The sequence below is a fragment of the Melanotaenia boesemani genome, chromosome 14 (assembly GCF_017639745.1).
Source record: "Melanotaenia boesemani isolate fMelBoe1 chromosome 14, fMelBoe1.pri, whole genome shotgun sequence".
Taxonomy (NCBI): Eukaryota; Metazoa; Chordata; class Actinopteri; order Atheriniformes; family Melanotaeniidae; genus Melanotaenia; species Melanotaenia boesemani.
Window position 1 is genome coordinate 7,309,250 of NC_055695.1, and position 17,376 is coordinate 7,326,625.

The 17,376-nt window shown below is 38.1% G+C and overlaps 1 protein-coding gene across 5 annotated transcripts in view; it reads left to right on the plus strand.

Annotated features, from left to right (window-relative positions):
• fnbp1l (formin binding protein 1-like) overlaps positions 1 to 17,376 on the plus strand; it is a 50,698-nt gene that overhangs the window by 17,827 nt on the left and 15,495 nt on the right. For all 5 annotated transcript variants that reach the window (XM_042007178.1, XM_042007179.1, XM_042007180.1 and 2 more), the window contains exons 2-9: positions 8,279 to 8,394; positions 10,195 to 10,245; positions 12,113 to 12,260; positions 13,333 to 13,395; positions 14,403 to 14,507; positions 14,923 to 15,051; positions 15,512 to 15,658; positions 15,823 to 16,050. In XM_042007178.1, the coding sequence (XP_041863112.1) occupies positions 8,279 to 8,394; positions 10,195 to 10,245; positions 12,113 to 12,260; positions 13,333 to 13,395; positions 14,403 to 14,507; positions 14,923 to 15,051; positions 15,512 to 15,658; positions 15,823 to 16,050 (987 nt within the window). The remainder of the gene's footprint in view (positions 1 to 8,278; positions 8,395 to 10,194; positions 10,246 to 12,112; positions 12,261 to 13,332; positions 13,396 to 14,402; positions 14,508 to 14,922; positions 15,052 to 15,511; positions 15,659 to 15,822; positions 16,051 to 17,376) is intronic.

The window sequence follows — 17,376 nt, forward strand, 5'->3', positions numbered from 1 at the left end:
ATAGTTCCCCCTGAAAACAGGATGTTTGGCTTTGTCAAACTTAAACTACAACACATAACTTTCTAAGTACAGATGTGGCTCTAAACTATAGTTGTCAAAGAAGAAATTAAAGTGGGTTGAACTACATTTCATCACATGGACGTTTAACTGAAAACTTGCACTCGGCGCAGTCTGGTGGTTATTCAGTGTCCCACTGTGGACAGGTGGGTTAATGTTTGACTGAGACGTCTCATGATGAGTCTTTTCTCGGTTTCATTTCAGTGAGTCCACAAGAAAAAAAATTGCTTTACAACATCAAAAAACTTAAAAAAGGCAAACTCGTCAAACCTCAAAATCACAAATCAAGGTGATTTCTTTAAAGAAGTTAGAAGTTTAAACGTAGTTCCCAGAATACTCCTGCATCACCAGGAATTTTTCATTTTTAGCTTAATCTACAAATTGTAGAAATAGTGATGGTATTGAAACAGTTTTTGTGCTCATGTCTTGCAAACAAACTAAACTTTTGAGAAGTGGGAACCAACATTTTTGCTTGTTAAAAGACTTGATGTTTCCTGAACTCAGACTGGGATTTTTTCAGGCCCGAAAATGGACTTGAGTCTTCTTCTAACCTTTGACCTGTCTTTGAGTTGACAGTGGTTGACTTTAGCCAACATCTGTTGCATCTATTTTTCAGTTTCTGTGCCTAATGAGTTGAATTGTATCTGCAATGTTTTTTCCTTCTGCTTCTCTTCAGACTTTTCTTGATGTGCTCTTCGGATCTGTGTTTGCTGGCACACAATGAACAGAGTTTCTGTTTATTGCTGTGCCCCTGGGGCCAGCGATTGAAAATGTTTGACTGGCTAAGCCATTGAAGGATCTGAAAGCACACATTCCAGTTGAGATTACAATGTATACAGTAGAGACAAGATTTTTGGTTATGATGCAGGTTCTTAGTTTGAACTGTCCAAGCATACAGAGTACCAATTCTTCTGATATGAAACAGTTTGATAGTTTTATTGTAGAACAACTGCACAGCTGTTCACAGGCTGTATATCACTGCACAAAAAAAAAAAAATAAATAAATAAAAAACAACAAAAGACAAAACAAACACAGCTCTAAATGCAAACAAAAGCACAAACTGGAAACAAAAGCTGCAGCTATTACACACAAGGAAGAAAAATATGTTTACTCCTGCAGGACATTTTCAACTCATGCAAACACATGTAGACCCTCATTTGACAATGGCTGAAATACCTCAGAGGCACCCACATGGCTCTACTGGTGTACAAACAACAAAAACACGTTCTAAACCGGTGTCACAATCCAGCCCAGTGATTTATAACAGACTGCAATCCCTGAGATTCAGTTCTTAGTTGGCAATAATCCACTGAAGTTATCACCAGTTTTAGCAGCTATGCATCATACTTCCTCTGTTTGTCTGATGAGACAGATTGCTGCATACTTGTGCAAGTTTGTGCAAATGAATGCATGGAATATTTTCTCTTTCTCTGGAGATATTAGACCCTGCTACACAAATCATTGATTGATAATGGAAAGAGTGTGTGCACACAGGGTGTAGGTAAACAGTGGAAGCAATTCATTTAAACTGAAGCAAGTTAACTACTAACGTGCTATACATGTAGGCTGTGGTGAGTTGAGTGCTACTTAGTACCATGTTAAAACTACAAAACACTTCTGCAACATTTAAGGTTACATTTAAGAGTTTCAAAGATAATCAGTGAAGCAGAATCATCATTTGGGTTTTGATTGAACAAGGGGTCATTCTGTGTAGTCGTCATTAGTTCAAACCAGATGTAAATAATACAAGATTTTTGTTTTATAATGGCTTGTTTTAGAGCAGAAGGCTTAAACACACCAATACAAACGTAAAGCACAAAGATATACTGCATCGCTTTTAGCCTGAAGTCTGAAAATTATGGTGACATGAGCAACAGTCAATGCAAGTTTATACACAACTCAGAAAAAGTTAACAATCTTTAACATTCAGGTGGAATTTACAGAAAATGTAATAACTAAATGCTACATTGACATTATATCACAAACATGGGGTATTTAAGCAGAATCATGCACATGTCATTTCTTTATCTCAAACATTTTATTTAAACAAAGGCCAACAACAATGGTGTGTATACAACACCATAAAATGTCAATGTTTCAATAACATGTCTTGTGTTAGACGTTGTCCTAATTTTATAATGTATATAACATATGTTATATACATATACATATATATTATAATATATATATTATAACATATATAATGTTTAACAGCTCTTAATTAATCTTATGTTAATCATTAAGTGCTTAAACATTGAAAAGTTGGACATATACATTCAGAATCATAGAAAAATTAAACTTACTTTTTTGGGTGTATGATCAAAAATTTTGCACAACTGTAAAACATATACCAGATTTTTATACTGTATGAAAGTACAATGAAATAGATTTGTGGCAATAATTGAAAACTGCTTCTCATATAGTGATTTGTCAGATATTGAACTAATCTCTGTATTTTCTTTAGCAATGTAACTTAAATTTGATGCTACATTATTGGATGTGAAATAGTGAGAATATTTTGTTGCATGATGAGAGTTTTTGATCACATAGTATTGATATTTCACAATTAAACAATATAGTTGATCGGCATGTTTTTATTGATACTTGCATCACTTATAAACTTAAATGTTGTGAAGGCAGAGCTCTTCTTTTAAGAGAATGTATTTATTGGATTAAATTGATCAAATTCACAGTTTTTAATTCTTCTGCATTTGAGTTCTTGACCTTGTAACTTCTTTTCTGTCTCCCACTGTAATCGCACCTCTTTACCCTGGCGTCACATTTACGACTTTTAAATTACAATAATAGCAACAAGTTATTTTTTAGCACAGAGATGCAGACCTCTTGTCCTTTTTCTAATTTTCTTCGTACCTTCCTCTTGTTTTCTTTACCTCCCCTCTGAAAATCTCTCTCCAATCTTCTCCTCCCTCACACTCCCTCTTCAGCATCCAGCACACAAAACACAAATCCCATCTCATCGCCAGCGCTGCATTCTTGGAATAGAAGCTCTTGTTTTTTGGGGAGGGGGAGTTGTTTTCGAGCAGGATCAAACAGACACAGTAAACACACACACACACAAACTGCAGACAGAGCCTGGGGGTCTGCAGGGTGATGCCAGCATTTCAGACAGGTTGACATTTTCCACCCAGTCTCTGCCATGTCTACACCGGTGTGTGAGTCTGAGTATGTGTGCCATGCACTCTGCTCTTGAATGGAGTCTGTAATTAGTCTATTGTCCTGGTAGTGTTTTCCGTGCTTATTAACCTCGTCTTACTCTGTGAAATGCTTACAGACTGTCTGGCTCTCTGACCAGCTTCGGAGAGGCCGTCTAGCTGTCTTATTGGTTATCAGTGTGTACTGAAGGCTGTCTTTTCCTGGTGGAATCTGCACAGAAGGCGTCTTCAGCTCGCCTTGTCTGGGAGCTGAATAACTTATTTATCTGATAACCCTCATTAAAGCAGCGCAGTTGCTTTATCAGAGGGTTACCTCAGAAATACTAAACCTGTGACCCATTTTTGAGCTTGAATCTGGAAGGATAAATCTATTTTATCATCTGTCAGTCACAGTGGCACGTGTCCAGTGTGGCTTGTATTGTTTTGTTTTTAGACACTGGAAAAAAATCAAACAATATATTGACTGCTGTTGCACAATTTTACAAAAGCATTATGTAACATTAATTAAATCCATATTAATATTTGATAATAAATCTTTGTTTTTATACTTGAATGATTGAAACATAACCCTATCAGTCTATTTTGATTAAGTATTCAATTGTTTCCCTAAATAACCATAAAATGTGGCATTTCACTATTAATCACATAAACCATTTTATTTGTGAAAAAACAACTATTACTTGCTTCATGAATGATTACATTGTCAACAAAATGTGGTCATTTATCCTTTTTAGGACATCATTGCATCTTAAAATCTTTGATTTATGTAGGTGGAAATGATGCTGCAACATTTCTATTCACTGATTTGAGAGATTGACATATTAACCTGCTTTCAACTTTAATTTTATATGGAGGCTTTTGAGTTATGCGTGGTGGTCTGCTTAGGTCTTGGCATATATGCACAACTCAAGGACTCTCGAACTGAAGCAGAAATTTTTAATTTATCCCAAGTTCATTTTTATTTACGCCCGTGCTTTTCCTTTTGCTGTAGCTTCTCAAAATGTGTGAAGGTTTGTTTGCAGTTTATATAAAGTACAATGCAAGCATGTTTTTCATGCTGCAGTACTCTATTACACACTATATTTTTGCAAATGTATTGAGATTGGGCATCAAGTGTTGTGTTTGTGAAAACATCCCTTCCTGTTATGTGATAATTATGCAACAGGATGTTGTTCTGGAGCTGCTGATAACAGGCGCTTTAAGCACCTTTTGTTGCTATCAGAAATTAGCTAAGGGTGATTATTTTCTCATTTGTCCTTTTAAATATCACCACTTTCCCAGAGCAAGATGCTGCAGCAGACGGGAAACATAAACCATTTAGTTAGTATGTTATTTTTCTCTCTTTTAGGTTATACATGAAGAATTTCTGCTCATGGCAAATATTTTCCATGAGGTTTCTTCTCTGATAAATTAGAAATATTTCCACAATTTGGCACTAATCTGATGAAGTTAAAGCCAAATAATCTGCAGATCTGGTCCTGTTTTAAACTCTTGCTGTCCTTGCTGAAGGGCTCTCTGGATAGTGAAACGTTGGTGTAATGTTTCTTTTGCAGCAGCATGGGTTATTGAACAGGCAAATTGTGGCTCCCAGATTTCGGCAGCTAGTCTTTAGCCAACCCAAAGATGTTGTAATTTCCCCAGTGAGCCTGTCTGTGCTCAGCTTACCCCAAACTACAGAATGAGCTCATACTCTATTACTTATTCATAGACGCTGTCACACAGGCTGACGCAATCACAGGCAGACATGCTGCTAAAAGGAGGTGGATAAACACGTTTGCAGGCCAGGCTGGCAAGAGACGAGCCAGTGGGCATCAAGACAGGATACAGAAATAAACCCCAAAAGAACCTCAAAGCATGTAATAAGGCTTCAGTATAACATCCTGCAGATCAGCTACTTGCTTTTTGGCATTTGCTTGGGGGAAAGTTCTTTGCTTTTGAGCAAAATATATGTCAATTTCTCAGTTTTTATTTTTCTGGTCTAATAGAAATCAATGGAAGCTCCATATTTCACTGTGCCTTTGTTTGAGTATGCTGGGGTAATTTTGTTTGTCTCAGCAGTTGCAATTAGTCAGCGTATTCTTCAACGGATGGCAGCTTTTGGCAGCAGACCCATTCCTTGTTTTCTCTTTTTGTCAAGATTTGTTTTCCCTGCAGTTCACAGCAGAAATATGACCTCAAGTTACAAGCTTGACCGGAGCGCTTGGAGAGGACCACAGTGGTCGGTGGTTAAACAAACATAGGATAAAATAGGAGATCGAACTCAATTCCACTTTAATGAAAAGAAATAAAATAAAAAAAAAAACAAACATAAATTCTGCTATTTGTTAAAAGAAGTGCAGCTTTTTTTGTTTTGCCCTTCCAATGAAAAAATATTTTTTTAATTTTATCAACTTAAACTAAATCATTCTCAGAGGATCAAATCATTGCCATCATGATAAAGATGAAAACACTTGCTTATCTAGATGACTCTACTTTCTTTTCACATTTATCTCTTAACACAACCATGGTGAGAAGAGTTTGAAGAGTCAGCAATGCTGGTTAGTGTTGTTAGAGACTCATTTTTGCTCTGTTGGTGTTTAAAGAGAAAAGTAAATGAGAAACACAGATTTCCAATGTTGTCTTGTGTCTGCCTTGGTGACGCTTGTTTTTCCTCCAGTCTCACACACACACACACACACACACACACACACACACACACACACACACACACACACACACACACACACACACACTTACACTCAGTGTAATGGCTTCTGCAGTTGACTAATTATTTTGGTCTCCAGAGTTATAGGTCCACTGTCTTCATTGTTCAGAATGGTGAAAGAAAGACAGAAAAGTACATTATTTGTTTCAAAATAAATTAGATTAGACTAGCCTTTATTATCATTATATGCAGTGCAATGAGATTTAAAGAGCAGCTCCATAAATGTGCACACACAGTTACTATACTAAAGAATGATTCAGCAATATAAAATATATAGAAAAATAAATATAAATACAGACTTGGGTACAATTATTTTTGTGTTTGTGAAATAATTGAAATGTCAGCAGCGCCTGAGTGTTGTCATGAGATCTTGTAACTTAGAAGATAAATGCTGTTTAAGAAACACATGCGCAGCACCTGCCCTTCCAGTCTTATTGCTTTGTGTGGCCCTTAAACATATCGCTTTACTGACCAGCAGCCATAGAATGCAACTGATAAGACAGGCTGTTTGCAGTGGGTGGCTTCCAGGTGTGGGTGTGTCTGAAAGTGCAGCAGGAAACGTGGTCCTTAGCTGTCAGAGAGTAATGTGCTGATATTGTGTTGTTGGAAAACATTTCCATATTACAAATATACATATTAGATCAGAGGATGTATTGGCTCTCGTGATTTGAGGGTCTTTTTTGCTAGTAAAATTTGGATCTACTTGGAGAAAAAGTCACTGAAAATTGAACCAGAGGTGTTTGAAGTGGGTAATAGGGCTGGGCGATTAATCGAATTTTAATCACAACTACGATCTGGGTTTTCAACGATCATAAAAATGAAATGATCCAATTATTTTAGTGCTTTGCAGTTTCCTCTTGTGCTATTTTCAGTTGCAAATCGAGCGCAGCTGGCATTGCAGCCCTCTGGTTCAGACTCCTCCCACAGCCCCGACTGCTTTAGTTTATTCAGCCATTTCTTTCACCGTTAATTACCAACACATAAACTCAGGGAGCTGAAGGATGTCTTGGGTTCTTCCATGCTCCGTGTAAACACACTCAGGACACATTAAGACCTGATCATTGAAACTGCGGGAGGAGGTGTTCTGGTCCCTCATGTGGCCGCATTACTTTAACACCTACTTAACCACCTGCTCACCTGACAGGCTTCCACACAAATGACAGGATTTTCACACTGCTCATGTCAAGACCTGCTGCAGCAGGATTGTTATGTTAAGGCACAAACCCTTCATGGATATATTACTGTAAATTAATTTATTCGTTGTGAGCAAAATAGTGGTACAATGTCTTTAATCTGCAGAGTTCACTAAAGGGAATTTGGGATTTTGCAGCTATTTTGCAGAGCTGCTGATGTCTGGTTTGTTGCCAAACACAGCCGACTATGTTTGATGTAGGCTTTGTGTTTCTGTGCAAACTGAGGGACAAGTGACATCAGTTCAAAAGTGGAGATCCACAATAATACCAGGTGTAAACTGACACCCCTTAGAGCTGTCCACTTGTAATCAGAGCATCCAAAAAGCATCTTTAAAGAGGTATGAACAAGATTAATTATTTAATTCTGTTTTTAATAAACATCAATGAATCCCTGTGCACAGAAAGGTGATTAACAGGCAGGCACATTTGTTGGCTACACCATGTTTTTGCGGCAAAAGGATTGTGAAACAGATATTACTCCCTCTTGTGTCAGTTAAATGAGTCACTAATTCTACTAATGTTATGTAATATAAAACAACAGTAATGAAGCAACCGTAGCTAAAGAACAGGCTTACTTTGATACTAGGATGAAAAAGCTGCCATGATTTTTTTTTTTAATGAAAATAGATCAGCTGTTACTGCTTTTACATTTCATGTTGAGTATGTGTAGTATGTGACACTGTAATAGCCAAATAAATGAGCATCATATATTGGCTCTGAGTTCTAAAGATTAGCATTGGCCCTAAAATAAAAAACCCATATTGGTCGATTTATCATGATCATCTCTTCCAGCTGTCTTCTGATGTAAGAGTGGGTGAAGAAAGGAGGTTAAAACAGCAGATAAAAGAAAATTTCTTTTTTTCCTTCACTACTCACTGTTTTTTTTTTTTTTTTGTCTGCGTCTAATAAGTTTTAAAAGCTTGAATTGAGTCAAAGAGGAATTTGTTCTTGTTTTACAGCATCTGCTACATGTAGGTGTGAATCTGACGCTGTGAACAGGACACGGGCAGAAGTATTTCTGTTTGTTGTGTTTAAATTAGTTACTGACTGCTGACTGCTTTTATTGTTATTCTTTAATGTCTAAAACATGCTTTTCTTGTCTCCCCTCCCCCCGTCCTCTTTCTCTGCTCTCTTGTTTTTTCGTTCTCAGGACCAGTTTGATAATCTGGACAAACACACTCAGTGGGGGATTGACTTTCTTGAGCGATACGCTAAGTTTGTCAAGGAGAGGCTGGACATAGAGCAGAACTATGCCAAGCAGCTACGGTACATTCATACACAGACAAGAAGAGATGCAAACAGAAACACTTAATTTCATATAACAGCCGTGCAGAAAAACCTTATCTTTACTTTTTTGTGTCATCTCACTCCCTGGTTGTCAGTAATGTTCACATTTATATTTTTTTTGTGTAACACTGCTGCACAAGCACAAATGATAAAGCAGGTTAAGGTAAACTTGCCTATGTCTCAACTTAAAAATACTTTTTTCATCTTCATTGAGTAGATTTTGGTATTACTCTACAATTTTGCACGTTGAGGTGTTCTGTGATTTAAAAGTTGAGGTGATTTGGTGTTGGATTAAGCAGTCATAGGGCACATTCACATCAGCCTCTTTGTTAGAATCCTAGTCCACTGGCTCGGAACGTCTGCTTCTTTTGGGGAATAGTGAATGTCATAGAAACTCAGATTCGGATCAGTGGACTCGGTTCACCTACAGACGCTAATCTTGGTCTGCTTCAAGTGGACCAAATACAAGAAACAGACTACAGAGCAAAATGCATTGTGGGTTCAGCGCACAGCATTGAGGGTAAACACAACTAAAACAGAATTGCATGTGGGGCATTAGGTAGCTCTGGTGGGGAGAAATGGCTCACGGTCAGACAGTAGTTCTGATAGAAATATGAACAACAGCTCCATGTTTTGCATTAACCAATCGATGAACAAGTTTTCTTTTTTGTTGAGTGTCTCATCTTTACCTTTAGATATCTTTTAGTCAGTCTGGAAGAATGTTGCACCCCTCCACCTGAACAGAGTCCCTAATCAAACAATGTCCAGTGGACTATCCTGGTGTGAATGCGCCCACAGAAGCACAAATTCTTGATGTGTCTTAACAGCACTTCTCACACTTGGCAGCACCAAGTATTACCCCTTTTATAAAACCAGTTTTAAGAATTGTTAGACACAGGGGAAATGTTTTGCAAGACAGCCGGCATTATGTAAAGTTGTATGCAAAAGGTTTGGGACGATGATGTATCTCGCTAAATTTAGTAAAAAGCAAACACTGCGAAAGGTAAATAAGACTTTTACTCAAATTTATTTTTAATTTCCTAAAACTCAATGCTCATAATAGTTGTAGACATCACACTTTTGTTAGGTGCCAGTTATTTGGGCAATTTTTAAAATAATTCCAGCATGTAGAAAGTTGATTTAACAGGAAGACGCATGTGTGGGTAACACAGTGTTTTGTGGGAACAGTTGGTACAAGAATTGTGAAACACATGGTACTCCCCCTTGTGTCAATTAAAATTAAATGAAAGGGATATTGCTGATGACAGGAGCATTTATATACTGTTGATTCCATTGTTCTTCACATATCAACAAGCACCAACCCAGTAAACCTCATTAAAAACTAACAGAGTCCCAGTGCTTGCCAGTTTCAAGGGAGGAAAATCTCTGAATGTATAATATGAACAAATATGCATACATCACTGCTGCAGGTCTGACGTCTGGAGAATGATCAGAGACACGACTGTCTGTGAAGCTGTGCATGTTTCAGGCAATAAATCAGACAACAGCACTCCTTATTGTACTGATAACACGAAAACACACACTCATACACACACACATTCCCCTGCTCTCCAGTTAATTCATTCAACTCATTCCCTGCATTACTGGAGTTTGTTTAGTCAGAGCCTGAAGGAGAAGATAGGCCGAATCTTTGATGTTTAAGTCTTTGATTTAAATAATATGCTCAGGTTCTCCATTGGTTTGTGTGTGTATCTGACTGCTGGCCTCTTGTGTTTTTACTTGTCTTTCTCCTGCTTGCTTCTCTTTCTTGTCTGTCAGGAACTTGGTGAAAAAATACTGTCCAAAACGCCCTAAAGATGAGGAGCCGAGGTGAGTTACTTCAGATTACTTCTCTTTTTTCTGCTTTTGTTTGTCTTCTGGATCTCTATCAAATATATGAGTGGAAAAGGCTGCCTGGACACTATAAATAATGTCTGATTGTTCCTTTGAAGGATCCAGACTCTTGAGTTTGATGTGGTTATTCCTACTCTGTCTGCAGATTTATTAAGTAGTTTAACTGGTTGTATGACAAGAGGGAACTTTGGAGCTGCTTCAGGGTAATCAGGGAGTTCTTCATAAAAAAAAAGAATTAGATTCTTTTTAGCCTGTTTATTGCTTAAAGATGACTTGGTGTATTTGAGAAATGTAGTAAAATATATTATGTGTAAGAATTGCAAAGTGGAACTGAGTTCCACTGTTTTCTTTTTACAAAAATAAGATTTGACTGTTTAATTAAATAGTGCTGCAAAAAATTGATTTTATTCCATTAAAACATTCATGAGTGAAAATGACTAACACATTGTGTGAGTTTTATTAATCTTTTATGTAAAAGAGGACGCTCTACCCTCATATGTTGAATATAGTGTAATATGAAACTAGAAAACAAAAGTCTGGGATGTGAACCATTTGACTGAAACACATTTCAGTTTTTGTGCTTAAAAAACTGTAAAAAAAAAAAAATTAGGACTGTCAAGTGACTAAACTGTTTAATCAGATTAATCACAGCTTACAAATAAATTAATCATGATTAATCACCATTCGCAACTGTGCCTGAAATATGTCAGTTTTTCTGTATTGTATCAACAGAAAGAGCAAGCCAAAGCTGACCTCATTAGACGATCACTTTAGTTGTAATTCAATATTACATAAAATCAAGACCCTAAAAACATAAATCTCATTAAGGGCCACCCGCTTCCTGGTCAGTACCCTTGTTTGGCCCGCCCGCTATCAAAACTGACGTATCTGAAGTTTAAATCCTTTCTACCACCTGTTAACTACTTTGTTAGAGAGGAGAGCTCCACTGATTTGTATTTTAAAGCCTGTTTCACTGTCAATACATATCTGAACCTGATAGATGTGTGCATGGCTGTCTGATGACTAGCAGATTTTTACAGCTTACTAGCATTAATACTGAAAAGTTACATGAAATAAAGGCAAACAATATCTTACTGAAATATTCAGTTATCATTTTCCGTTCTTCAGTAGATAGTGACATGAGACTGATAAATGTTGCCTACTTTATCTAGTGAGTCCAAGATCAAAACTTTTGAGTACAAATGTCAATGTGAACATGAACCGCTAGTTTCCTCCTCCTCAATAGACAATAAACAAACACAAGAGAGACGGTACTAGCGAAAGAAAAGAAAAGCCGATCAGCTGAACACACGACCAGAACAGAACTACGGGAAACGTATTCTTTGAAAAATGTGGGAAAAGTGCAGGTGTTGAACCCTCTCACTAGGAAAAGTGTGGTGTTTTAAAACACCCTCATCCCCCACGGGTGTGACGCCTTCAAATCCATCCATAGAGCCAACCAGCTAATCTTGTTCATCTCGACTCTAGACACCTCCATGTCTCGCCGTCATAAATGACAGATGCTCTGCATGCGTTAAAAATGTTTAGCGCAATAAATCACATAAATTAGTTACCATCGTTAACGTTAGACAGCCTTCATAATAAAATATTATAAATAACTTTAAACTAAACCTGCTGAAATACAAGCGTTTGTTTGGGGTATTCAGTTTGAACAGACAGAATTTCCTGAAAAATCATGCAAAAATAAAGCAAATGATGTTACTCTGTAGAGTATTAAGTACATTTTGTCTCTCATGTGAATTCTGATTGGCATTGAGGATGTAGTGGCAGAGCAGAGGCAGCATGTCCTACGCAGGCTTAATCATGTGTTAACTGTGTGCAGGTTCACATCGTGTCTGTCATTCTATTCCATACTGAATGAGCTGAATGACTACGCCGGTCAGAGGGAAGTGGTGGCGGAGGAAATGTCTCAAAAGGTTTATGGTGAGCTGATGAGGTACGGCCAAGACCTCAAAGCTGAGAGGAAACACGTGAGTACAGTAACAAGTTTGTTGTGACGTGTGCAGTATTGAAAGTAAAAATGACTTCCTGGCCAAACGTGGATGTTGATGTTTGTATTCTCTGTATTGCTTCATGTGCATTTGTTTATTGTCAACCATTCAGCTTTCATGTACCATCTGCTGATGGTAGAAACAAAAAAAAATAAAAATAACTGCATTTTTTGGGGGAAAAACAGCACTCTTTCCTTTTTGTGCCATGAGTGAGTCCATAATATTTCAGTCACTGACAGTTCAAGTTTAATCTGTGTCCCTATTTTTTTATATTTCTGATGATAATAATGTAATCTGAATTACACTGAATTACTGTCACGCCTATATTAACACCCATCACATAGTCATAGACATGACTTTTTAAGAGTTCTGGTCCATGTTGGCTCAAAAGCCATTAAACGTAAAGGATTGAAAAAGATTATGATCGTCTTTATCTGTCACTAAAAATCGCAACTTGCTTGAAATGATATGGTTGATCCAGATTTGATTTGGTGTTAAAAGGTTACAAATCAGCTGATGAAGTATGGAGCTGATTTCTATCCAGTCTGCGGTCCATGTGTGGATCTTTAGAGGGGAAAGTAAAAATTCAGTCGTAATTGTCAGATCATAAATGAAACAGCTTCAGTTCTAGCCTCATCGGGATTTTGATTTCTTTTTAACTTCCCATCAACGCATCTACCTGCATAGAAAGAAGGCAGTGAACTGAAAGCCAGAAAGGACATAGAGTTTGAATAGTTTAATCGTATGTATAATATGCCATGCAAAATATTTTATAAAACAAAACAAAACACTTGTACTTCTTTAAAACTCGAAGGACCAGAGGTCTGGGGAGGGAGGGAGGGATGGATGGATGGATGGATGGATGGATGGATGGAACAACAACCTGTGTGTGGAGTAGTAAGCCTCTTTACATCTTTAGTAACTACTCCTGTAAAGCTGTTCCCTTCTTGTAAATTGTGTGTAATTGTGACCAAGTTCAATATTTTTGTTGGTGCACATATTTATGTATTTTTATGTGTCTCTGTGTGAATGTCTTTGTGCAAATGAGCAGCATCTACAGGAGGGCAGGAAAGCTCAGCAGTATTTGGATCATTGCTGGAAACAGATGGACAATGTAAGTGGGGGAGTGAGGGAGGATGAGGAGGGATGAAGAGAGAACGATAAGTGTTTAGTGTAAATATTCTCTGTCAGGGACAGCCAGCAGTGCTCATGACATGCTTGTTTGCATGAAGAATGAAAGAAATGCTAACAGAGTTAACTGAAAGCCAAACTACATCCACTTCTCCATTCCCCAATGCTACACAATCCTTTTTATGTAGACATGAGACAAATATGGGAGTTCTCCCACATTTGTATGTTGGTTTTAAGAAACAATTATTAGAAGCAGTCTTGTGTTGTTTGCCTACATTAATACAAACAATAGTTTTAACACATTTGTTCCCCTAAATGAAAAGACAGTGTTGCCTTTTTCTTCTTCCTGGCAAGATTATCAGTCCACAGGGACTGAGGACAGGGGCCAAGACCGGGAAACACACACACCCGGTACACACCAACCCCTCCCAAAGCAAGGCCCATGTGTCACATTTGGCCTTTGACAACCTTCTGTCTGGCTCCTAAAAGGCTCCAGAGATAAAGGGATATTCCATTTGTTCACTTCTTTTCATTTCATTACACTAACTAGGTTATTTTATAACACTTTGCTTGTTACAGAACATACAGTTAACCACCATAATTCCAGAGGAACTCACAGGCTAAAAGCTGCTTGTTAAATTTCAAAATAATACATGTACAGTCACATTTTCTGGCCTGTGGCACATTAGTAGTCTGTCTAGCACATGGGAAGGAGAGTGTTTCAGTGTGTGGTCTCCATGACTTTAACAGTGACTACTTGGTGACTAGACGGTAATGTCTCAGCTATTCAGTGTGTTTCCTTCGCTGGTAATGTAACCCAGATGGGTCTACAGGAAGTAAACTATCTGTGTCTGATTCATCTCCCTGTCATTCACATATTTCCTTAGTTTTATTTACTTACACAGGAAATTAAGTGAATGAGTTACAGAGAAATGTCATGTGACCATTTTTTCTGAATATATTACAACATGTGCCCTCTTTATCTTTTAGAGTAAAAAGAAGTTTGAAAGAGAGTGTAAGGAAGCGGAAAAATCCCAGCTGACCTATGAACGGTTAGATAACGACATCAACGCCACCAAATCAGAAGTGGAGAAGGTAGGAAGCTCCACCTGCAACAGCACCACAGTAAATCATTTAACAGCCAAGACACCAGGATAACTGTCCTCACCTGCTGTTGATTTATTATAATGGAAAATACCTGGATGGTGACTTAATTCTGCTGTTGGCAGAAAATTAAAGACAGAGAAGTAGAGTGATTGCAACACTTGGCTCATTTTATTTGCATTTAATTGTTTAAAGTTCAGTGTGAAACAGTGTATTTTGCTTTCATTGATTCACCCTTATTAAGAAATTTAATACAGAATTGTCCATGGTTTAAAATGGAAATGCATAAATGTGCTTAATATTAGCTGATGCCACATTTTCTTCTGCTTTGGTTTTAACAATGTCTTTAAAAGATTTTTCTTTTATTTTACATTTAAATGTTTGTATGGATGTGATTATTGCTCAGGCGAAAGCCCAGTTCTACATGCGCAATCACATGGCGGACGACAGTAAGAACGAGTACGCCGCTCAGCTACAGAACTTCAACGCAGAGCAGTGGAAACATTTCAATAACGCCATACCGCACATCTTCAAGGTAAAGCACACATTTTACCTGTTGTTTTATTCCTGATAGCTTCCTGCTGGTGTATAGAAAAGAAGTTGGTTGTCAGCAAGCAATAAGTCATTAAATGAAACTTTAGGTAAATAAACATGGCTATAACAAGAGTAAGTCAGAAAAGGTCACAGTCAGTTCTTTAATGTTTTGAATCAGCATACCAACAAAGCACTAATGTTTACTTAACTTTCGTGCTCACTTAGACCTGTATCATGTTTAGAGAAAGTGTTGCGCTGTGTGTTAGCGCCCCATCGAATGTTTAATTTAACAGCTTGTCTCGTGTAAATCTTCATTAATCCACTGGCTGGGTATCACTTCTTTCCAGGTAAAGGACGGGCTAACTGAGAGGTTGTTTACACACAAAAGAAGGTTATAGAAGTGTCTGTTTAAGCAGCACAGTGTTTGTTTACGTGTCCCACTTCTTCTGTTCTGTGTTCAGAATCTGCAAGACATGGATCAACGTCGGACGGTGAAACTCGGAGAGACATATCGAAGCTTTGCTGAGGCAGAGCGAAGAGTCATACCTATCATCTCTAAATGTCTAGAGGGAATGGTCTCTGCGGCTAAGGCTGTAGATGAGCGAAAGGTATGTGACAGGGTATCATGTCTTGTATTTTTAGAACCCTGTTATGAAGAAATAAGTTGGTCCAAGGTGATATCTAATGAAGGTGCTCCCTTCATCAGATATGCCTTCGTTCACTCTCCCCCCCTGTTGCCTGATCCTCTGTGTTTCTTCTTTCTTCTTTCCAGGATTCAGCCATAGTCGTGGAGTCGTTTAAGTCTGGTTTTGAACCTCCAGGTGACTTCCCGTTTGAAGACTTCAGCCAGAATTTAAGCAGAACGGGTTCAGACGGGACCATCAGCAATACACCTAAAGTTGACAGAGATAAAGATGGAGGCCCGGTGTCTCGTTCCGACCCGAAACACCCAATGAGCAGAACCAAGAACAAGCTCTGGCTCTTTGGAAAGAAACCAAAGGTAAATGAGTGAGAAAGGACATGCTTACGAACTATTCATCACCTGCTCCGATGCCAATATCCAGCAGAAGATAGTATATTAATCATTTACTTTTATTTTGCATTTACTTTATTCATTTTAAAACATGCACAAATCAGAGAGGATATGAAGTACGTGCACCGGCTGGTATCATTCAGGTTTGTTAATCACATCCTGGACGGTCTCTACCTTCAGCTTTTTATTTCATAGTAATTTTGATTAAATTGCAGATACTTGTCAACATTATACGTTTCTAAATATCCAAGTTGTATACTCAGCATGTCTTAAGTTAAAGGATTTATGTTTCCACGTTTTAACTATTTGTTAGTCCACTCTGGACCTTGGCCATCTCCATAACAGCAGTTCAGTCATTTATTAACCAATGCGCCATTGGGTCATGTTTGCTCCATCAACTGCCTTAAAAGTTTAAGCAGAGAACCTGTGTGATGGATGGGGTGTGTGTTTGCTGTAATTTTTAATTGTTCAACATTCAATGCTTGAAATTTTCCCAAACATGTCTGGTACAAGTTTAAAGTGCATAGAACTGTGATAATCTGCGTCATTATGACTCTGTGGGTCAGATTAGAGAATACATCATCCATCAGACTTCAAAGCTAGGAAATGCCACACATCCACTATATTGCCAAAAGTATTCACTCACTTATCCAAATAATTGAAACCGGGTGTTCCAATCACTTCCATGGCGACCGGTGTATAACATCCAAGCACTGAGGCATGCAGACTGTTTCTGCAAACATTTGTGAAGGAATGAGTCGCTCTCAGGAGCTCAGTGAATTCCAGCGATGTACTGTGATAGGACGCCATCTGTGCAACAAGTTCAGTCGTAAAATTTCCTCACTCCTAAATATTCCACAGTCAACTGTCAACGGTATCATAACAAAGTGGAAGCGATTGGGAATGACAGCAACTCAGACACAAAATAGTAGGCTCTGTAAAATAACTGAGCGGGGTGATGCTGAGGCGCATAGTGTACAAAGGTCTGCAACTTTCTGTAGCTGATTGCTACAGACCTCCAAATTTCATGTGACCTTCAGATCAGCTCAAGAACAGAAAGAATGCAAAGTGTCGGATACAGTGGTGTAAAGAACGCCACCACTGGACTCTGGATCAGTGGAGACTCGTTCTCTGGAGGGACGAATCGCACTTCACCATCTGGTGATCTGATGGAAGAGTCTGTGAATGGCGATGGCCAGGAGAACGGTACTGGTCTGTCTGCATTATGTCAAGTGTAAAGTTTGGTGGAGGGGGGATTATGGTTTAAAGTTGTTTTTCAGGAGCTGGGCTTGG